At 44.9% G+C, this 16344-nt stretch overlaps 1 protein-coding gene across 4 annotated transcripts in view; it reads left to right on the top strand.

Annotated features, from left to right (window-relative positions):
• Window positions 1–16344, top strand: part of ell2 (elongation factor for RNA polymerase II 2) — a 214071-nt gene that overhangs the window by 117891 nt on the left and 79836 nt on the right. For all 4 annotated transcript variants that reach the window (XR_010974870.1, XM_068029729.1, XM_068029730.1 and 1 more), the window contains exon 7: window positions 6517–6610. Coding sequence is in view for 3 of the 4 variants with exons in the window: in XM_068029729.1 (XP_067885830.1) it covers window positions 6517–6610 (94 nt within the window). In the remaining variant the exon portion in view is untranslated. The remainder of the gene's footprint in view (window positions 1–6516; window positions 6611–16344) is intronic.

The raw sequence follows: 16344 nt of genomic DNA, 5'->3' as shown, positions 1-16344 counted from the left end.
TGCATCATGACCTAGTCTAATTTAGAAGAGAAAGTTGCAATAAATTCTATTTGATTGGGAGGTCACTTGCTTGTTGGGGAAGAATTACTGTATTACAGAAAATAGCATGAAGGGTACAGTTACTATACAAGTTCTAGTCTGTGACTGCTGTTGTGCAGTGCAATGAATGACTAGTATTTAGATGAGCACTTGAAACGCCATAGCATTCAAGGCTACGGGCCAAGTGCTGGAAAATGGGATAAGAATAGTTAGGTGCTTGATGGCCAGCACAGACACAGTGGACTGAAAGGCCTTTTTCTGTGCTGTGTAACTCTATGATTCTATGACAGAGATGAATTACACTGTGTGCAGTGACAACATTGTTTCTGAATGGTCAGTAAATTTTAATGCTCGTGAATTGGAGCCTTGGCTCTCCTGGCACAATAAAGTGAAAGCCGAAATAAAAACAAAGTGCTGGAAATACTCAGCAGGTCTGGCAGTATCTGTGGAGAAACAGTTGATGTTTCAGGACTGTGGCCTTTCATCAGAACTAGCAAACGTTGGAAATAGAATAGGCTATGAGCAAGTGAAAAGGGGGAGGGGGAGCAGGGGTGGGGGAGAAGAACAGATGGGAAGGTGTGTGATGGGGCCGAGGGCAGGAGAGATTAATTGACCAAAGATGTCACGGAACAAAGGCAAAGGGAGTGCTAATGGTTGTCAAAAGACAGCATTAGTCCAGAGAGTCTGTTAATGGCAGAATAATTAACAGCTCTGTCCAAAATCAAAAACCTGAAAAACATGTTTAAAACAGGCCCATGGTTTACAAAATAAAATAAAATGGCAGTCATGCTCTGAAATTGTTAAACTCAGTGAGTCCAGAAGGCTGTAGCGTGCCTAATCAGAAGATGAGGTGCTGTTCCTCGAGCTTAAGTTGATGTTTACTGGAACACTGCAGCAGGCCCAGGACAGAAATATTGGCATGGGAGCAGGGTGGTGAATTAAAATGGCAAGCAACCAGAAGCTCAAGGTCATTCTTGGGGACTGAGCAGAGGTCTTCCACAAAGTGGTCACCCAATCTGCGTTTGGTCTCACCACTGTAGAGGTGACCGCATTGTAAGCAGCGAGTATGGTATATTAAATTGAAAGTACGTAAATCGCTGTTTCACCTGGAAGGAGCGTTTGGGGCCCTGGATGGTGAGGAGAGAGGAAGTAAAAGGGCAGGTGTTACACCCCCTGCGATTGCATGGGAAGGGGACGAGGTGTCAGGGGTGCTGGAGGAGTGGACCAGGGTGTCACGGAGGGAACGATGCCTTCAGATTGCTGACAGGAGAGGAGAGGGGAAGATGTATTTGGAGGTGATGGAAATGACGGAGGATGATCTTTTGGATGCGAGGACTGGTGGGATGGAAAGTGAGGACGAGGGGAGCCCTGTTGCGGTTCTGGGAGGAGGGGAAGGTGAGAGGGCACAAGTGCAGGAAATGGGTAGGACGGTTGAGAGCCCTGTCAACAACAGTGGGGGGAAATCCTCGGTTGAGGGAAAAGGAAGACATATCAGAAGCATTGTCGTGGAAGGTGGCATCATCGGAACACGTGTTGGGGATGAAAACATTAAGAGAATGGAATGGAGTTCTTAGAGGGCAGAGTGTGAGGAAGTGTAGTCGAGGTAGCTTTGGGAGTTGGAAGGCTTATGAATATTGGTGGACAGCCTATCTCCAGCGATAGAGACAGAGAAGTCAGGGAAGGGAAGTGTCGGAGATGGACCATGTGAGGGTGAGAAGGGTGGAAATTGGAAGCAAAGTTGATGAAGTTTTCCAGTGAAGTGAAAGCTGATTTGAACTCCAGGCAGGAGCCCTGTGGACACGGGCCGAGGCGGACGGGAAAATATCTTGTCCTTTGCAAAGTGAGGTCTGGGAGTTAAAATTTCCCAGGTTTTGTCTACATGGCCCCATCCGTGTCTCTCTTCCCACACTCTTGGATTGGGAGCAAAGTGCTAGCTGGCTTCCTGCGGAGGGATGGCCCCTACAGTCAAGCAAGTGTTTAGGAGGGGATTTGAGAGGTCCTTGCAATCGAGGTAGGAGCGGGAAGATGGGGCAAGTAGGAGCACTCCTCCTCCTGGCCCAACAAAAACAAGAAAAGCTAATAAATAACTTAGTTTCTGGACCTCATGTAACCCTGGATCTACTTGCCACCAGGTTGACCTGGCGAAGCCAAGACTGGGTAGGGTTAAAATATTCCCATGGTTTTTAACATTGATCGGCTGTATATCTTGGAAACTTACTGAAGTTTGCTTGGCACTGGACTGCAATTCTACTGCAAAAGGTACATTCCAACCGGTGTGTTATGACAGAGGCTGGAGGAGTGCACTGTCTTTCTCGAGTTCCACTTCTCCACTGGTTACAACATATATTTAAATGTTTTACCCACTTACCGATACAGCCAATTATGTACTCTGTTTTTATTTCAGAATAAAATCCACCAACCAGCTTTCTTTAATAAACAACAAAATTAATTTATTATAAAACCCAACTTATTCAATCAAGATGCAAGACACAGCAGGACCTCTAGGGTTGTAATTTCAGGATTACTTCCTGTGCCACGTGCTAGTGAGGGTAGGAATAGCAGGTTAAGGCAAATGAATGCGTGGCTGAAGAGCTGGTGTAGGCGGGAGGGCTTCAGCTACTTGGATCATTGGGATCTCTTCTGGTGCAGAGGTGACCTGTACAAGAGGGGACGGATTGTATCTGAACTGGAAGGGGACCAATATCCTTGCAGGGAGGTTTGCTAGTAATACTCTGAAGGGTTGAAACTAGTTTTGCAGGGGGGTGGGACCCAAAGTAGTAGTCTCTCCGAGATAGTTGAGGCAAATGTAGAGGGTAAAGCAAGCAAGTCCAGTAGGCAGGCCGGACAGGGAGCGTGGAAGGTCTGGTAGGCTAAACTGCATTTACTTTAATGCAAGAAGCCTTGCAGGTAAGACAGATGAACTCAGAACATAGATCGGGACATGGGATTGTGATATTATAGCTACTACGGAAACGTGGTTGAAGGATGGGCAGGGCTGGCAGCTCAATGTTCCGGGGTACCGATCTTTCCGACGTGACAGAGGTGGAGGTAAGAGAGGAGGGGGAGTTGCACTATTGATTAGGGAGGACACCACGGCAGTACTTGGAGAGGATATCCCGGGGGGGAACGTCCAGTGAGGCGATATGGGTAGAACTTAGAAATAAGAAAGGGGTGATCACTTTGATGGGATTATACTATAGGCCCCCCAATAGTCAGAGGGAAGTGGAGGAGCATATATGTAGGGAAATCACAGATAGGTGTAGGAATTATAGGGTTGTAATAGTCGGTGATTTTAACTTCCCTAATATTGAATGGGACTGCCTTAGTGCTAAGGGATCAGATGGGAAAGAAATGGTTAAGTGTGTCCAGGATAGTTTTCTGAAGCAGTATGTGGGTGGTCCGACTAGAGAAGGAGCTACACTCGACCTCCTCTTAGGAAATGAGGCTGGGCAGATGTTTGATGTGTCAGTGGGGGAGCACTTTGGGACCAGTGACCATAACTCTGTTAGCATCAAGATCGTTATGGAAAAGGATAGGACTGGTCCTCTGGTTGAAGCCCTAAACTGGGGGAAGGCTAATTTCGATGGCATCAGGCAGGAACTCTCAACAGTTGAATGGGAGAGGCTGTTTACAGGTAAAGGGCGTCTGGCAAATGGGAGGCTTTTGAAAGTGAGATGGGAAGAGTTCAGGGCTGGCATGTACCTGTTGGATGGAAAGGCAAGGCTGGCAAGTTTAGGGAACCTTGGTTGGCAAGGGATATTGAGGATCTGGTCAGGATAAAGAAGGAGGCATATGTCAGGTATAGGCAGCTGGGATCAAGCGAGTCCCTTGGGGAGTGCAGGGGATGTAGGAGTACGCAAGAAGGAAATTAGGAGGGTGAAAAGAGGCCATGAGATTTCCCTGGCAGATAAGATAAAGGAGAATCCTAAAAGATTCTGTAAGTATATTAAGTGTAAAAGGGTAGCTAGGGAGAGAGAGTAGGTCCCCTTAAAGATCAGTGTAGTAATCGGTGTGGAGCCATGGGAAATGGGCGAGGTCTTAAATGAATACTTCTCGTCTGTATTTACCGTGGAGAAGGTCATGGAAGCTAGTGAGTTCAAGGAAGGGAACAGCAATGTCCTGGAGCATATCAACATTGCAAAGGAAGGAGGTGTTGGAGGTTTTGAAGCACATTAAGGTGGATAAATCCCCAGCACCTGACCAGGTGTATTCTAGACTGCTATGGGAAGCAAGGGAGGAGATTGTTGGGGCCTTGGCAGAGATTTTTGTATCATTGTTAGCCACGGGTGAGGTACCAGAAGACTGGAGGATAGCTTTTATTTAAGAAGGGCAGCAGGGATAAGCCAGGGAACTACAGGCCGGTGAGCCTTACATCAGTGGTGGGAAGGTTATTGGAAGGGATTCTGAGAGACAGGGTTTATATGCATTTGGAAAGGAAAAGGTCTGATTAGGGATAGTCAGCATAGCTTTATGCGTGGGAAATCATGTCTCTCGAATCTGATTGACTTTTTCGAGGAGGTGACCAAGAGGATTGACGAGGGCAGGGTGATGGACGTTGTCTACATGGACTTCAGCATGACCTTTGACAAGGTCCCGCATGGTAGGCTGGTCCAGAAGGTTTGAACACATGGGATCTAGGGTGAGCTAGCCAACTGGATACAATATTGGCTTGGTGACCGGAGGCAGAGGGTGGTAGTGGAGGGTTGTTTTTCCAGATTGGAGGCCAGTGACCAGTGGTGTCCTGCAGGGATCGGTGCTGGGCCCTCTGTTTATCATATATATTAATGACTTGGATGTGAATGTAGGGGGCATGATTAGTAAATTTGCAGATGACACTAAAATTTGTGGTATAGTGGACAGTGAAGGTGGTTGTCTAAGGTTACAACAGGATAAAGATCAACTGGGAAAGTGGGCAAGGGATTGGCAAATGGAATTTAATGCAAACAAGTGCAAAGTGATGCATTTTGGGAAGTTAAACCAGGGCAGGACATATACAGTGAATGGCAGGGCCCTGGGGAGTGTTGTTGAGCAGAGACACCTTGGGGTGCAAGTACATAGTTCCCTGACAGTGGCAACACAGGTCGACAGGGTAGTGAAAAAGGCGTATGGGATGCTAGCCTTCATCGGCCGAGGCATTGAGTACAAGAGTTGGGATGTCATGTTACAGTTGTACATAACGTTGGTTAGGCCGCATTTGGAGTACTGTGTGCAGTTCTGGTTGACGCACTACAGGAAAGATGTGATTAAGCTAGAGAGGGTGCAGAAAAGATTCACAAGGATGTTGCCTGGTTTGGAGGGCTTGAGTTATAAAGAGAGATTGGATAGGCTGGGTCTGTTTTCCCTGGAGCGAAGGAGGCCGAGAGGGGACATGATAGAGGTATATAAAAGTATGAGAGGCATAGATAGGGCAGATAGCCAGAGTCTGTTTCCCATGGTAGGGGTGACTAAAACTAGAGGGCATAGATTTAAGGTGAGAGGGAGGAGGTTTAAAGGGGATCAAAGGGGTAAATTTTTCACACAAAGAATAGTGGGTATCTGGAATGAGGTGGTGGAGGCAGGAACAGTAGCAACATTTAAGAGTCATCTGGACAGGTACTTGAATGAGAGAGGCATAGAGGGATGTGGAATTAATGCAGGCAGGAGGGGTTCGTATAGATGGGCATTATGGTCGGCATGGACGCGGTGGGCCGAAGGGCCTGCTTCTACGACTCTAAGACTCTATGACATTAACACGCAGGTTGAAATATGAAAGTTCCTGTCTGAATTAGCCCAAAACACATACACAGGTTAAAGAAAAAATAAAGAAGTTTTCTCGGCAGAGATCTCTTAACAAAAATAAAAAAATATACTTTGGCCAAATACTTGTTTTTTCCTCAAGGAAAAAAGGATAAGAGATGCGATGTTCTCCACTGGCCTTTTTAGTCTGACATCCAGATATTCGGAAACAAAATCTCAAATCCTTCCAACGACCTTTTTTAAAAAGAAGTCCCGCATCTATGGAATCTCTTCAGTCTTTCAAATTAATCCATTTCCACAATTTTTAAACATGAGTCCTCAAAAAATATTTTTAAAATGGAAGCACTTTCATAACAGGTGTGAGGTGAAAGCAGCTGAACATCAATTGGCTTCAGTGCAGCCGACGGTCAATTACTGAATTCACCACTAGTGGCTTTATATATTTGAAACTGTTTCGCATTGAAACAAAGATGGTAGAGTAATGGATCTGGCCATTTGAAACTCTCTTCTGGGACATTTGTTTTAATTTTGCAAATCCACTGGTTTCTGATTTGCACTTTTGCTAATTTCTTGGGCTTCAGACTGCAGTACACATTGCACCCAATGCATTTGCAGTAGTTTGTTTCGGACAGAAATAGAATTCTGGCTGTACGTGGATGTACTAAAAACGCTAGATATGACTGCACAGGTCCAAGATGAAAAGATGGATCTGACTTTTTTTGTGTTCTGAATCTTTAACAGAAAATTATCTCAGCTGCAGAATTCCAACAGCTATCAAGCAGACTCCGTTCCATCAGGCTCCCCTAAAAATAGAGGATCTACATCTCCACTAGAGGTAAATAAAATAAGTTGCCAAGTGTAAAATGATTGTACTGATAATTAGTAGACCCTAACTGTTTAGGTTTGTTTACCAATTTCTAATGCTACAATAGTGTTTGTGGTTCTCCCCAAAATAAAGAAACCACACGCAGCACATCTGTTAACCGGTTTTGAATTCTTCCACAGATGAGATCTTTTAAATAGAATATATTTGTACTGGCTAATAGATACATTTGTAGCTGACTTTGGGCTTTAAGAAGTAGGCCTTAAGTACCAAAGGCAGCAAACCTCATTGTGAAGCAGTAAGGAAATTACAAAGAGATTAATTTTGAGGTCTTGCAGGGATGTTGTAAGAGTAACACTGGAAAAATAACAGTTTTCAGCTCTCTGCTTTTGCCAGTCTATTTTAAGTTCTTCCCTGTTGAGCAGCAAATATCTCGATTGATTAATAGTAAAATTATTTTATTGGAAAAATGGAAGACCTAAATCATCTTCCATACCTAATAGCATTTATGCTCTCAACCCTTGCCCTCCCAGAACCGCAATAGGGTAGGCGGTGGCGTAGTGGTAGTATCACTGGACTAGTAACTCAGAGACCCAGGGTATTTCTCTGGGGACATGGGTTTGAATCCCACCACACCACAAGGTGGAATTTGAATTTAATTAATAAATCTGGAATTAAAAAGCTAGTCTAATGGCCATGAAACCATTGTCAATTGTTGTAAAAACCCATCTGGTTCACTAATGTCCTTTAGGGAAGGAAATCTATTGTCCTTACCTGGTCTGGCCTACATGTGACTCCAGACCCACAGCAATGTGGTTAACTCTGACATGCCCTCTGAAATGGCCTAGCAAGCCACTCAGTTGTATCTAACCATGCAGAGTCAATAAAAAGGAATGAAACCGGACGGACCACCCGGCATCGACCTAGGCACCGGAAACGACAATGGCAAACCCAGCGCTGTCGACCCTGCAAAGTCCTCCATACTAACATCTGGGGGTTTGTGCCAAAGTTGGGAGAGCTGTCCCACAGATCAGTCAAGCAACAGCCTGACAGTCATACTGATGGAATCATACCTTACAGACAATGTCCCAGACACTGCCATCACCATCCCCGGGTATTTACTGTCCCACTGGCAGGACAAACCCAGCAGAGGTGGTGGCACAGTGGTATACAGTAGGGAGGGAGTTGCCCTGGGAGTCCTCAACATCGACTCCGGACCCCATGAGGTCTCATGGCATCAGGTCAAACATGGGCAAGGTAACCTCCTACTGATTACCACCTACTGCCCTCCCTAAGCTGATAACTCATTACTCCTCCATGTTGAACACCACTTGGAGGAAGCACTGAGGGTGGCAAGGGCACAAAATGTCCTCTGGGTGGGGGACTTCAATGTCCATCACCAAGAGTGGCTCGGTAGCACCATTACTGACCGAGCTGGCCGAGTCCTAAAGGACATAGCTGCTCGACTGGGGTCTGCGGCATGTGGTGGGGGAACCAACAGGAGGGAAAAATATACTTGACCTCGTTCTCACCAATCTGCCTGCCACAGATGCCTCTGTCCATGACCATATTGGTAGGAGTGACCACCGCACAGTCCTTGTGGGGACAAAGTCCCGCCTTCACATTGAGGATACCGTCCATAGTGTTGTGTGGCGCTATCACCGTGCTATATGGGATAGATTTCGAACAGAACTAGCAATGCAAAACTGGGCATCCATGAGGCGCTGTGGGCCATCAGCAGCAGCAGAATTGTACTCTACCACAATCTGTAATCTCATGGCCTGGCATATCCCCCACTCTCCCATTATCATCAAGCCAGGAGACCAACCCTGGTTCAATGAAGAGTGCAGGAGGGCATGCCAGGAGCAGCACCAGGCATACCTCAAAATGAGGTGTCAACCTGGTGAAGCTACAACCCAGGACTACTTGCATGCCAAAGTGCGTAAGCAGCATGTGATAGACAGAGCTAAGCGATCCCATAACCAACGGATCAGATCTAAGCTCTGCAGTCCTGCCACATCCAGCCGTGAATGGTGGTGGACAATTAAACAACTAACGGGAGGAGGTGGCTCCACTAATATCCCCATCCTCAAAGATGGGGGAGCCCAGCACATCAGTGTGAAAGATAAGGCTGAAGCATTTGCAACAAGCTTCAACCAGAAGTGCCGAGCTGATGATCCATCTCTGCCTCCTCCTGAAGTCCCCAGCATCACAGATGCCAGACTTCAGCCAATTCGATTCACTCCGCGTAGTATCGAGAAATGACTGAAGGCACTGGATACTGCAAAAGCTATGGGCCCTGACAATATTCCGGCAATCGTACGGAAGATCTGTGCTCCAGAACTTGCTGCGCGCCTAGCCAAGCTGTTCCAGTACAGCTCCAACACTGACATCTACCCTGCAATATGGAAAATTGCCCAGGTATGTCCTGTACACAAAAAGCAGGACAAGTCCAACCCGGCCAATGACTGCCCCATCAGCCTGCTGTCAGTCATCAGTGAAATGATGGAAGGTGTCATCAACAGTGCCATCAAGCGGCACTTGCTTCGCAATAACCTGCTCAGTGACGCTCAGTTTGGGTTCTGCCAGGGCCACTCGGCTCCTGACTTCATTCGAGCCTTGGTTCAAACAGGGACCAAAGCGCTGAACTCACGATGAGGTGAGAGTGACTGCCCTTAACATCAAGGCAGCAGCATTTGACCGAGTATGGCATCAAGGAGCCCGAGCAAAACTGAGGTCAGTGGGAATCGGGGGGAAAACCCTCCGCTGGCTGGAGTCATACCTAGCGCAAAGGAAGATGGTTGTGGTTGTTGGTCAATCATCTGAGCTCCAGGACATCACTGCAGGAGTTCCTCAGGGTAGTGTCGTAGGCCCAATCATCATCAGCTGCTTCATCAATGACCTTCCTTCAATCATAAGGTCAGAAGTTGGGATGTTCGCTGATTGCACAATGTTCACCATTCGTGACTCAGATACTGAACCAGTCCGTGCAGAAATGCAGCAAGACCTGGACAATATCCAGGCTAGGGCTGATAAGTGGCAAGTAACATTCATGCCACACAAGTGCCAGGTAATGACACTCTCCAACAAGAGAGAATCTAAACATCTCCCCTTGACATTCAACGGCATTACCATCGCTGAATCCCCCACTATCAACATCCTAGGGGCTACCAATGACCAGAAACTGAACTGGTGTAGCCATATAAATAGTGTGGCTACAAGAGCAGGTCAGAGGCTGGGAATCCTGAGGCGAGTAACTCACCACCTGACTCCCCAAAGCCTGTCCACCATCTACAAGGCACAAGTCAGGAGCGTGATGGAATACTCTCCACTTGCCTGGATGGGTGCAGCTCCAACGACATTCAAGAAGCTCGACACCATCCAGTATAAAGCAGCCCGCTTGATTGGCACCCCATCCACAAACATTCACTCCCTTCACCACCGACACACAGTGGCAGCAGTGTGTACCATCTACAAGATGCACTGCAGCAATGCACCAAGGCTCCTTTGACAGCACCTTCCAAACCCACGACCTCTACCAACTAGAAGGACAAGGGCAGCAAATACATGGGAACACCACCTGCAAGTTCCCCTCCAAGTCTCTCACCATCCTGACCTGGAACCATATCGCTGTCCTTCACTGTCACTGGGTCAAAATCCTGGAACTCCCTTCCTAACAGCACTGTGGGGAGAACCTACCCCAAATGGACTGCAGCAGTTCAAGAAGGCAGCTCACCACCACCTTCTCAAGGGCAATTAAGGATGGTTCCCCTGATAGGTCGTCAACCTGAAACATTAACTCTGGTTTTCTCTCTCTCTCTCTCTCTCTCTCTTTTTTTTTCTTCTGGTCTCTTATTTTAATAATCCACCCCATCTCATTCTTTCTTCCCTGTCCTCTGCCTCAAACACTGTTCCAGTGAAGCTCCTTGTAAGCTCAAAAAGCACCTCATTTTTTTTTATGTAGGCACTTTGCTGCCTTCTATACTCTACATTGAGTTCATCAATTTCAGATCATAACCTTTGCCTCATTTGGGGACTGCAGCTGTTGATGCGACTGTTCCCATTTACACCTACTACACCATCTAGACCCATCTTTTGTCTCTTTATTTATCCCATTACCATCCCCGATGGACTTGTATCAGTACCCTATTTGCTATTTAATCTCTCCTGCCTTCCACCATATCTCAAACCTTCCTGTTTGTCTTCCCCTCACCCCTTACTTACACTGCCCCTCAGCTTGCTTAAAATCTATTACATTTTTAACTTTGTTTCAGTTCTAATGAAAGATCATTGACCTGAAACATTAACATTGTTTCTGTCTCCACAGATGCTGCCTGACAGGCTGTGTTTCCTGTATTTTCTATTATTTCAGATTTCCTGCATCCACTTTGATTTTGTTTTGGTACAATCTGAAATAGTTGAACTCCATTTTAACGGCAGAAGACTCTGAAGTGCCTAATCAAAAAATGAGGTGCTGTTACTGGAGGATCCATTGAGCTTCATTAGAACAGTGGAGGAGGCCAAGGATAGGGAGGTCAGAGTAAGAGTGGGCATGGGGTGGAGGATTGTAGAGTTATTTCAGCCGATCAAGTCCACACTCTCTCTCTCTCTCTCTCTCTCTCTCTCTCTCTCTCTCTCTCTCTCTCTCTCTCTCTCTCTCTCTCTCTCTCTCTCTCTCTCTCTCTCTCTCTCTCTCTCTCTCTCTCTCTCTCTCTCTCTCTCTCTCTCGAGCAATGCAATCAGTTCCATTCACCCACTCTATCCCTGTAGCCTTGCAGGTTGCAGGTTTATTTCCTTCAAGTGCACATGCAGTTTTCTTTTGAAATCGTTCATAGTCTCTACTTCCACCACCTTTTGGAGGCATTGAACTCCAAGTCACTACCAGTCGCTGCATTTAAAAAGTTGTTCCTCACTTCGCACCATGCCACCCCTACCCCGTGCATTTCTTGCCCAAAATGTCCCCTAGTCATTGTACCATAAGCTATCGGGAACATCTTTTCTTTGTCTACCTTCTCTAAACATGTCATAATCATACATACGTCCACCAAATCTCCCCTCAGTCTCCTTTGTTTCACTGAGAACAACCCCAGCTGCTTCAACCTAATACTGTAGCTAAAATACCTCATCCCTGGAACCATTCTGGTAAATCTCCTCTGCGCCCTGTCAAGGACCTTCACATCCTTCCTAAAGTGGTAGCCTGAACTAGATGCAGTGCTCTAGTTGTGGCCTAACCAGAGCTTTACAAAGATTCAGCATAATTTCCCTTTTTAGGTACTCAATACTTCTATTGATGAAGCCCAAGATCCTTTATGGTTTGCTAAATAGACAAGAAATAAGAACATAAGAAATAAGAGCAGGAGTATGCCATTCAGCCCCTCAAGCCTGCCCTGCCATTCAATAAGATCATGGCTAATCTTGGGCTTCAATTCCATCTTCCCGCCTGCGCACCATTTCCGTCGATTCCCTGAGACCAAAAATCTGTCTATCCCAGCCTTAAATATGTTCAGCGATGGAGCATCCACAACCCTCTGGGATAGAGAATTCCAAAGATTCACAACCCTTTGAGTGAAGTAATTTCTCCTCATCTCACTCCTAAATGATCGGCCCCTTTATCCTGAGACTGTATGTACATATGAGCATACATACGAGTTAGGAGCAGCAGAAGGCCTGCTCTGCCATTCAATAAGTTCATGGCTGAACTGATTACTCCACATTTCCACCTACCCCGATAACCCTCCACCCCCTGGCTCATCAAGAATCTATCTACCTCTGCCTTAAAAATATTCAAAGACTCTGCTTTCACCGCCCATTGAGAAAGAGAATTCCAAAGATTCACGACATTCAGAAAAAATTTCTCCCCATCTCTGTCTTAAATGGGTGACCCTGTATTTTTTAACAATGACCCCTAGTTCTAGATTCTCCCACAAGGGGAAACATCCTTTCCACATCCACCCTGTCAAGACCCCTCAGGATCTTGTATGTTTCAATCAAGTCGCCTCTTGCTCTTCTAAACTCCAACGGATACAAGCCCAGTCTGTCCTCATGAGACAGCCTGCCCATTCAAAGAACAAACAAAGAACAGTACAGCACAGGAACAGGCCATTTGGCCCTCCAAGCCTGCGCCGATCATGATGCCTGTCTAAACTAAAGGTTCTTTCTAAAATTCAAGGTATAAGTCTCATAAACCTTCTCTACTGCCTTCAACACATTTATATCTTTTTTAAATAAGGAGACCAGTACTACGCACAGTACTCCAAATGTGGTCTCACCAATGCCCTGTATAGCTGAAGCATGACCTCCCTACTTTTGTATTCAATTCCCCTCGTGATAAACGATAACATTCTATTAGCTTTCCTAATTACCTGCATACTAACCTTTTGCGATTCATGCACCCTGATCCCTCTGCATCTCAGAGCTCTGCAGTCTCTCACCATTTAGATAATACGCTTTTTTATTCTTCCTGCCAAAGTGGACAATTTCACACTTTCCCACATTATACTCCATTTGCCAGTCTTTGCCCACTCACTTAACCTAACTATATCCCTTTTTAGAGCTTACGTCCTCTCCACAAATTACTTTCCTACCTATCTTTGTGTCATCAACAAATTTAGCAACCATACCTTTGGTCCCTTCATCTAAGTAATTTATATAAATTGTAAAAAATTGAGGCCCCAGCACAGATCCCTGTGGCACACCACTTGTTACATCTTGCCAACCAGACCCTCTTATGCTGACACTCTTTCCTGTTAGCTAGCAAATCTTCTATGCATGCCAATATGTTACCCCCCCCTACACAATGAGCTTTTATTTTCCGCAATAACCTTTGATGTGGCACCTTATCAAATGCCTTCTGGAAATCCAAGTACAATACATCCCCTTTATCCACAGCACATGTAACTCCCTCAAAGAACTCCAATAAATTGGTTAAACATGATTTCCCTTTCACAAAAATGTTGACTCTGCATGATTACCTTGTACTTTTCTAAATGCCCTGCGATAACTTCTTTAATAATAGCTTCTAACATTTTCCTTAAGACAGATGTTAAGCTAACTGGCCTGCAGTTTCCTACTTTCTGTCTCCCTCCCTTTTTGAATAAAGGAATAAAACTACATTCGCTATTTTCCAATCTAACGGAACCTTACTTCAATCTAGGGAATTTTGGAAAATTAAAACTAACGCATCAACTATCTCAATAGCCACTTCTTTTAACACCCTTGGATGAAGTCCATCAGGACCTGGGGACTTGTCAGCCTGCAGCTCCGACAATTTGTTCAGTACCACTTCCCTGGTGATTGTAATTTTCCTGAGTTCCTGACTTACAGCAAAACTGGGATGTTATTTGTATCCTCAATGGTGAACACTGATGCAAAATATCTGTTCAGTTTATCTGCCATCTCCTTTATTATCCATCATTAATTCCTCAGACTCACTTTCTATAGGACCAACACTCACTTTGTTAACTTTTCTTTTTTAATTATCTCTAGAAACTCTTACTATCAGTCTTTATATTTCTAGCTAGCTTTCGCTTGTATTCTAATTTTACCTTGCTTATCAATCTTTTAGTCATTCTTTGCTGTTATATTCTGTCCAATCTTTTGACCTGCCTCCCATCTTTGTACAATTATAGGCTTTTCTTTAAGTTTGATACTATCTTCAACTGTTTTTGTTAACCGGGTCCCACCCTTGGAATTTTCCTTTCTCATTGAAATGTATCTATTCCGTGTAATCTGAAATATCCCCCTTAAATGTCTGCCACTGCATCTCTATCGACCTATCCCTTAACCTGATTTGCCAGTTCACTTTAGCTAGCTCTGCTTCCATGCCTTTATAATTGCCCATATTTAAGTTGAAAATACTAGTCGTGAACCCACTCTTCTCTCACTCAAACTGAATGTAAAATTCAATCATATGATCGCTGCTACCTACGGGTGCCTTAACTATGAGGTCATTAATTAATCCTATCTCATTGTGCAATATCAGGTCTAGTATAGCCTGCTCTCTGCTTGGCTCCAGAACGTATTCCAAGAAATTATCCCGAAAACATTCTATGTACTCCTCATCTAGGTGACCTCTGCCCGTCTGATTTTTCCAGTCGACATGTAGGTTAAAATCCCCCATAATTATCACTGTACCTTTCTAACAAGCTGCCTTTATTTCTCCCTTTGTACCCCATCCGACAGTGTGATTAATGTTAGGTGGCCTGGACACCACTCCCACAAGTGACTTCTTGCCTTTATGATTTCTCATCTCTACCCAAACTGCTTTACATCCTGGTCTCCTGAACTTGGGTCATTCCTTTGTATTCCGTCCTGTTTCAGATTCCTCAACAAGTGGGACCAATCATCCAGGGTATACCCTATCCAGCCCCTTCAGAATCTTGTATGTTTCAATGAGATCGCCTCTCATTCATCTAAACCCCAGAGAATATAGGTCCAATTTACTCAGCCCCTCATCCCAGAGACAAATTTAGTGGACCTTCGCTGTACCGCCTTCAATATAACTATATCCTTTCTTAAACGTGGAGACCAAAATTGCACACAGTACTCCAGATGTGGTCTCAACAAAACCCTGTGGAATTGTCGCAAGACTTCCTATACTCCAATCCCCTTGCAATAAAGGCCAACATGCCATTTGGCTTGTTAATTGCTTGCTGTACCTGCATGCTAACTTTCCGGTTCCTTGTACAAGCACCCCTTAGTCTCTCTGAACATCAACACTTGGAAGTTTCACACCTTTTTTTAAAAAAAAAATATTCTGCTTTTCTATTCTTAACGACCAAAGTAAATAACTTCACACTTCCCTATATTGTACTCCATCTGGCATCTTGTTTGCTCACTTAACCTGTCTATATCTCTTTGCAGCCTCTGTGTTCTCCCCACAGCTTACCTTTCCACCTACCTCTGTATCATCAGCAAACTTAGATATATTACTCTGTCTCGTCATCTAAGTCCTTAATATAAATTGTAAGTAGCTGAGGCCCCAGCATTGTTCATTGCGGCACTCCACTATTCACTGCCTACCAACTTGAAAATGCCCTGTTTATGCCCACACTATCTGTTAACTAATTATCTATCAATGCTAATATACTACCCCCAACTCCATGAGCCCTTATCTATCTTATTAACCTTTTGTGTGGCACCTTATCGAATGTCTTTTAGAAATCCAGGTGTACTGCATCGACTGGTTCCCCTTCACATCCTCAAAAAGCTCTAATAAATTTGTCAAACAGGATTTCCCTTTCGTCAAACCATGTTTACTTATTCTAATTATCTTTTCCAAGTGCATAGTTAAGACTTCCTTAATAGATTCCAGCATTTTGCCAGCGACTGATAGGCTAACTGGCCTGTAGTTCCCTGTTTTCTCTCACTCCTTTCTTGAAAAAGCAGTGTAGCATTTGCCAACTTCCAATCTGATGGGACCGATCCTGGATCTAAGGAATTTTAGAAAATGATAGCTAGTCTAGAGCCCTAGGGTATAGGCCATCAGGTCCTGGAGATTTATCTGATTTTAGTCCCTTAAGTTTCTCCGGTACTCGTACTCTGCTGATGATTTCCATAATTTCTTTACTCTTTTTAGCCCCTAGGTTACTGTCTAGTTCTTGTATGAAATTTGTCTTCTACTGTGAAGACAGACACGAAATATTTGTTCAATGCCTCTGCCATTTCCTCATTCCCCATGATAATTTCTCCTGTCTCTGCTTCTAAGGGTCCAACCTTTACTTTAGCTACTCTCTCCCTGTTTTGTA

The sequence above is a fragment of the Heterodontus francisci genome, chromosome 4 (assembly GCF_036365525.1).
Source record: "Heterodontus francisci isolate sHetFra1 chromosome 4, sHetFra1.hap1, whole genome shotgun sequence".
NCBI classification, from domain to species: Eukaryota; Metazoa; Chordata; class Chondrichthyes; order Heterodontiformes; family Heterodontidae; genus Heterodontus; species Heterodontus francisci.
This window is presented reverse-complemented; position numbering and strand designations above follow the sequence as displayed.